The sequence below is a fragment of the Branchiostoma floridae genome, chromosome 1 (assembly GCF_000003815.2).
Source record: "Branchiostoma floridae strain S238N-H82 chromosome 1, Bfl_VNyyK, whole genome shotgun sequence".
Lineage (NCBI taxonomy): Eukaryota > Metazoa > Chordata > Leptocardii > Amphioxiformes > Branchiostomatidae > Branchiostoma > Branchiostoma floridae.
The window spans coordinates 18,896,785-18,904,241 of NC_049979.1; the positions used below are offsets into that span (position 1 = coordinate 18,896,785).

The 7,457-nt window shown below is 42.6% G+C and overlaps 1 protein-coding gene across 2 annotated transcripts in view; it reads left to right on the forward strand.

The window, feature by feature from the left end:
• LOC118409907 (sushi, von Willebrand factor type A, EGF and pentraxin domain-containing protein 1-like) overlaps window positions 1–7,457 on the forward strand; it is a 19,389-nt gene that overhangs the window by 11,279 nt on the left and 653 nt on the right. For both annotated transcript variants that reach the window (XM_035811287.1, XM_035811296.1), the window contains 5 exons: window positions 3,621–3,842; window positions 5,139–5,324; window positions 5,823–6,023; window positions 6,358–6,540; window positions 6,848–7,457. In XM_035811287.1, coding sequence (XP_035667180.1) covers window positions 3,621–3,842; window positions 5,139–5,324; window positions 5,823–6,023; window positions 6,358–6,540; window positions 6,848–7,457 — 1,402 coding nt within the window. The remainder of the gene's footprint in view (window positions 1–3,620; window positions 3,843–5,138; window positions 5,325–5,822; window positions 6,024–6,357; window positions 6,541–6,847) is intronic.

The window sequence follows — 7,457 nt, forward strand, 5'->3', positions numbered from 1 at the left end:
ACTCTCGGTCACGGGCGAATACACTACACTGTGCTACGCGGCCCACTTTTGAGACTGTAAAGGCAATGGGTTGTTCATCTACTGCGTGAAGGTAAAAGGTGAAGCTCTTATAGCCTATTGGAGGCAGTGGGGGCACTGGGTTGTTAAATCCATTGTGTGAAGGGCACGTATCGAAAGTTGGAGCCCGTCCCTCCCACCGCTTTTTACCTCCCCAACAAAGGCCAGGTACATGTACCTATTTACTACCAGGGTGGAGTGAGGAAACAGGGTGGAGTGAGGAAAGTTGTTTCCAAGGATGCAGCGTCTAATCAGGAATGTGAGGAGTCAAACCCGCGACCTGTCAATCTCATGACCTAGCTATACTGGCCATTTGATGCTGCAACATGATTATTCAGGAAGGTGTCATACTGAAATTTCTTTGTTTCTGCGAGGGCATGACAGGAATTTTGATCAGGTCTCAATGAAAAAAAAAACTTCCTTTATAAGATTTCATGCTTACAATCCATTTGGCTATATGTATCATGTGAAAAATGCGAACATTAATCCACTGCAAAAGTTTCTGCATTTACAGTATTCAACTGGGTGGCCACCAAACTGGGTGTGTGATAGCTACACCCATGGTGGTGGCCTTATCATGTTTTATGGACTAGAAGTTTAGACAGCGAAGCCCGTTGGTAATTTAATTAGTGGTAACGTATGTCTCCAGAAACATAAAACATGCCTGCCCTAGCATCTTTCATGTGTAGACATGCCTATATCAATTCTCAATCACTTATTCATTGTAAGAGAATATCCTTTGTGGGAGTCAGTGTGCTTTGTAATAATACTAAATATGAATATTGCCAGGTGTATCATTTACATCTTTTACCAGCCCCACCCTAACAAGTTCTGGATGGCTTACCACACACAACTGAAGCATTTACCTCTAACTTTATCCATTCAAGTTAATGATATATTAAGTGATCTGATCTGCCCTTTTAGTTAATGATACATGATGACAACTGTTGCTGTGGCATTGATATTAAGCTAGTGTCACTAATTAAGTGAATGATCTGCTTTGTCCTTTAGCTATAGTACAATTCACGTTAAGATAGACAACCATAGCATTTTTTATGATACAGTTATACATCTTACATAACTCACAATGATCTTATTATCGGATTTAATCACATTAATGATCTAAAGTAGAGTACCCTAAACGTAAGGTTGTCTTGTGGTTAGGGTTGTTGTCTTAGAATCTTAAGTAAAGGTTCTGGGTTTACATCCCTAGTAGACACCATTGTTGTCCCTTGACTTGAGAAAGGCCCTTAACACCAATTTCCTCAGTTGACTCAGGTAAAAATGAGCTTTAACTACAGACGTCCTCTTTGTAGATGGGCCATAAAGCCAAGGGCCTTGTGTTTGAGGACTGCCACACCAAGAGTACCATTTGCCCTTACAATGTGTGTTTAAGGTCTGGGAAAACCCATTTGGGGTGTTCAAAAAATACATGTTGCAGTTAAGTGTGGACTCTAAGTTTTTGTCATAAAGTGTCTTATAGCAAGTCGATAATTTATGCAGATTTTTATGACGTCATGATGACGTCATCAAGTATTATGGGGCCACGCCCATTTTCATAAAAAATGAACCTACAGGCTGGGGATTGGAGATAAGTCAATGGAATCTCTTGTAATATGTCCATAATAGTGATGGCAAGCCATACAAATTCGTTTTTTATCAGGTTTCCAAGTACTGATTTTTAACGAATTTTTTTTTGTGAATTTTTATTGCCCCCGATGCCCCCAGCCCTGGGGGACTCAAATAGCACCGCATCGTTTCGGCCGAATTTGAAGCTTTAGTTTTGAGGGTTAACTCCACAAAAATGACTCTTTTTCCCTTGTTTTATGATTAGTTTTACCATGGGTTCGTCGCAAAAATCATTTATCTATCGTAGTTGTAACATATTTCCCCTTCAGGGGCCGTAAAAGAGCCAAAATCGCCGGGTTTTGGCCTGCATTCCATCGGCCCCGCTCACTTCCGGTAAAATGCGAGGTCATTGACCTTTCAGCACGCAGTATTCAACAGAAATGGCGCGATTTGCAAATCCAAGCTGGGGGTGACTCCGCAAAACCTGCCAGCCCGAAATAAACAACAACACGCGATGACGTCACGGCCATGCCGCAGCCAAGATGGCGGACTCGGTGAGAGGCGAAACCCGCCGAGCGCTTTGTGGCGAAGTTTGGGCCGGAAAACGGCCGTATACAGGGATATGTCCTACAAAGTATTGTAGGACAAGTCTTTAGGATTATTCTGATGCCTTTTGGAGACACTCTATCCGTTTTTTCTGGAGATACGGACTTGTTTTTGATGCCGGACCCTCACGTCCCTTTGTTATGCCATGCCGCCACATGATCCGAGAAAAAATTATACACATGTGCGCCCACGATTTCCACCGTTGTCGGGACGAAAACAGCTAGCTTCTGCGCGGCTTGATTGGGATAGATAGCCCCGAGAAAGGAGATGGCCGAATGTGGTATGGAATAATTCAGCAAATTGTTGAGTAATTTTTCGTCGTAGTCAAGGGTCGGAGCACTAAACTTTAAAGCTTTTGTATGTTTGCCCAGACGGTTACATATTTTACGTAAGCTCAACATTGTATTTGCAAAATATCGACAATCTGCATGTTGTAATGTTTGTCGGAAGTTATTCTTCAACTACTCGATGTGTAAAGATATTTGCCGTGTCGTCGGTCCAAAATGTTACGTTACTATGTAATGGACATCCAAGAAAGGAAGCCGTTACTTACAGCAAGGAACTTTTATCTTTGGTTACAGTGAAGATTGAAAACATTGAATCTATTACAATAAAAATGAACGCTACCGTTACTGGTCTTTTGTCATACTTGTTCACATATCAGTGCAGTCAAGCCGTTGGTTACGTTGCTATCCAAGAATGAAGAAATAAAGCCATTGCAGTTGACGCTAGATCGGAGTTTGCACGGGCACTAAATTTATTAAATTTAAAATAAAAATGAATGTTACTGAATGAAACTTTTCTTCACACCAGAACAGTTTGTTTTATTGAATGAATGAATATATTTATTTTATATACAAATAATCAGGGAATTCCTCTTCTTTCTTGAGATAGCTGTGAAGATCCTCTGTGGGTCTGTCGTCATCCACATAACGTAGCCTGATTGGTCCAGTCGCCTCTTGTTTTCGCGCCATGGGACAGCTGGGCTGCCCCCAAGGGGCGGAGCAGGCTGTTCTCAATAATGCCCCAGTTTCCAGGGGGGTGAAAAACAACAATTTTCTCTTCAATTTATGGGTCAAATTGTGTCATTGGGGTGAAAAACACCAAAGATAATCAAAATAGACCTAAAGAAACACCACTTCTGATGGAATAAAATTATTTTCAAGATATGCCACAGGATGGGTTTACTCCAACCTTAAACAAAGTCACTGGTGCAAACTTAGTCTTGAGATGGCTGGAAAAATGTCCCGAGTTTGAATAGAATGAAGTACATGTAAACTATTTTATCATCATGTGACTGTCATTGTAATTGCTTGATTGTGTAGGAAGCTTTTTATTGTTGATTTTCAAAATTTTGATGTTGTGTTTTTGTTGTTGTTTCTCCTCAGTGCAAATATGCAGTCACTTTGAGGAGATTGACCATTGCCAGATCAACGTAGTGAACTCGCGCTGCATACAGAACTCCTACTGTTACAACGGGACCATTGTGGAGTACCACTGTGACCAGGGCTACTTCCAGATGGGCCCGGCTCGCAGGGCGTGTGTCAACGGGCACTGGACAGCAATGCAGGACGGCCATTTCACGAGTGATGAGGCTCCGCCAAGATGTGGTGTGTATAATTTCTGATACAGGAGTTTTGTGAAAATGATAGGTTTGGGTAGTAATATCTCAAGTATCAAATCACAGGCAAGTGTTCTCCGTTCATTGGATTTTGAGTGGAAATCCTGTCAAAGGTGCAACGGTCCAAAGGGATCCGGGGACGTGCTACCCCAGGAAAATTTTGAAATCTAGACCCTCTGAAATACTATCTCCTATATTTTGAGAGGCAAATTGGGCTCATAGGTTCAATATGCCAATATTTGTCCGTCCCCAGCATCAAAATTCTGCCAATGGACAGAAGGACAGATGCTGGCTAGAACCTGACACAAGCACTTGTCCACTCTCATCACAACATGTATTCCTTATAACATACATGTAGCCATTGTTCTATGTACAGCAGGTGTTAGTCGCCTTGGGGGCTGCTTATAAAATGTGATCGTATCGCACCCAAGGAACAATACAACGGTCAGGGGTTAAGACTAAATGGATCAACAAGCTAATCTGCACAGACGTGACCTGAAATTGAGATTACAGGTGGATTAAATGGAGAGAGCGGTGTCTGTTCAGGTTTGCATTTAGCTGTCAGTCATTCCTGTCAAATGTCAGGGCCATTGTCTAGTATTTAAACATGGTTTTCTTTAAGTTATTGCTTGAACATACGTACAGCACAGTTGATAGTGCTTAAACAAGTTAAATTTCACAAGTCTTACAGTACAGTGTACAGATTGTCAGTGACGTCCTGTGTCTTATATATAGACTAAATAACTAATCATTGCTACAAATCAGTCAGGTTAGATTAATTTTGTTATTGTACTTGTCACAATAACTGTAACAGCCATCTACATATACTTCAAAGTCAGTTCATGTATCAAAGGTAAAAGGAAAAAAAAGAAATATATGCGAGACATTTAACTTTAAAATTTGCTTTTGAGTATTATTTTTTCTCAGAAAATCAAATCAGCTTCCTGAGATTTGGATTGTTGTTAATCTTTGGAAACACTATCCATCCAATCTTGGACAGAATATGCTTAAAAAGTAGGAATTCGTCACTATATAGAAGATGACTGCTTTACGTTAACATATTGGGCTTGTTTAAGATCCCACCACACATATCAAAAGAGTAGGGGCTCCATCCTGGTGTGAGTAGATCAAACCTCACAGTCCAGTGTTATGCAGCTTGTACCTACTGTACAAGACTGATGCTTTATGCTGTGAAGTTGTTTGAAGTATGACGATGAGAAAAAAAGGGCAAATCAAAAACTGTAAGACTTAATACTCAATGATGTTTCCTGTACCTCCTTGACAGTTCCCGAGTGCCCCACTCCCAGTCCCATAGAGAACGGCTTGGTGCAGAGTGGCGAGTCGGAGCTGAAGGGGCCGTTCCTGGAGGGGTCAGAGGTCACGTACCACTGCAGCAGCGGGTACACACTGATCGGCCCCACCATGAGGAGGTGCACAGGCGGAGCCTGGACAGACCAGGACCCTCACTGTTGTAAGTCTTCATATGATAGGTGGATGCAAAATGTGCACAGTGCATATATCTGAAATGCCCCTCACATAAAAATGGTCCAGATCTCATCCTTTGTTTCAAACAGTAGATAGAGTTAGACATAAATGCCTCAGGTGTTACAAGTTGTCTTGATATACCAGCTGACCAAGTCAGATCAGGTAGCAATGTCAATTTGAACTTGTTGGTGTCCATGTGAAAATAAAATGCAGTACAAACTGTGAATACTTGTGATGATATTTTCATGAGTAATGGCATGGATCTTAGTACAAATGTTCATGATTGCCCAGAAGACTGTAGCTTAGGTGGAAGAAATTGTTATAAGGTATGCCAACTGCTTTTTATTGGTGGGACGTGTTTGAGTGTGAAGCCATTGTTGAAATGAAATGATAATCAATGTATCCCATGGTAAAACGTGTTTTGTGTAAGTTCTGTGAATCTTCTTTTGTGGAAAACATTCTTGTGTCCCTCCCCCACCACCAGGGAAAGTGTGTGACCCACCAGAGACCATCACTCATGGTGACTACGCCGACCATAAGCAGACCTACAGGGAGGGGGAAACAGTCCAGTACTTCTGTTCCCCCAACTATCGACTGGATGGAGACTCATACAGAGAGTGTCTGACAACAGGCTCGTGGTCTGGGATGTTACCCCGCTGTGTGTGGGACCCCACGGCACAAGGACGTAAGTAATCATCTTGAAAGGAAGAGATAACAGTCATGTTAGGTCTGCAAGGACTGGTTTCAAATCACTGCTTTCTTCAAAGCTTTATGGTGGTTCCTTGAACATGTCGTATTTTGTATCTGACTATAAAGAGAACACCAGTATTATATGGTCTTTTTCACAATATGAAATCAGCATAGTTGTGTATTTACCAGATTGTTAACCTTAACCCAGCTACTGGACTCATAACACCTAGGGCATACTAGTGACCTGCGACCTTTATTAGTGAAAGATCAGAAAAAATTGAGAAGGACACTTGTAATTGATATGTCAATCAAACCATTATCTTACATAGGGCCGTGCCAAGCCCCGCCGCAGCCCGTCCACGGTTACCATGAGAACCCAGACAGGGCGTACTTCAACCCGCGAGAAACCGTGCACTTCTTCTGCCGAGATGGGTACAGGCTAGAGGGGAGCGACACAATGACGTGCCAGCCTAATGGAACATGGGGAGGGGAGCTGCCCACTTGTGTGATGGGTGAGTGGTTTTTATCCAGGTTTAGATTTTCTTTTTTCATCTCATTAAACCTATGCTGGACCCCTCCTCTCAATAACCTGTTTCTAATCTTTTCCATCAAAGGATGATCAAACATGGCACTTTTGTCTGTCAAAATGGCAGAATGCTCATAGTTTTTGTCAGTCATAAGCAGCAAAGTTCTATTTCAGTTCTATCTATGACAGACATTGAGGAAAGCACTGAACTATGGCCATCATCTTGGGCCAGTAAATAAACAAAATTTTTCCTTGAAAACAGTTGACATACATGTTTCCCTTTTGTTCACCAGATACCCACAGCACCCATACGGACACTCCCATACCCTCAACGTTTAGTGAAACATGGAGCATCGTCGCTGCCTCTGCAGGCTCAGTTCTTGGCATCCTCATCATTGCAGTCATCATCGTGGCGTGGCAGTGTCGTCCTGGGAGACGCCGGCTCTTGAATGACTGCCCGCCGGGACATCCGTTTTACTTCATGGACGATAGCGACCAAGTGGGTCTGCTCACCATGGACCCGATGGCTCAGGGAGTACACATTACCCTGCCTTCCTATGAAGAAGCCTGTCAGGAACAAGGTACACAAGAACCGCCATCCTTCCAGGCAGTTGTAGAGGAGGGACAAAATCAAACCAGTGAAGGAGGAGGGGAGGGAACTGGAAACAACGAACACTCTTCACCAAACTTTTCTAATGGAGAACACAACCATAGAAGCCAAGTCCATTTTGTTGCAGACATGCATTCGCTACCTGGCAGTCACAGTGTGAGAGATGAACAAAGTTCTATCGGAGATAGTGTAGCTTCAGTGGAAACAGCACCACTGAGTGAAGAGTCCATGTCAACATCCCGTCAGAGCACCTGTGGAAGTCTGTCATCTTCAAAGGAAAGTCTTATTGATAC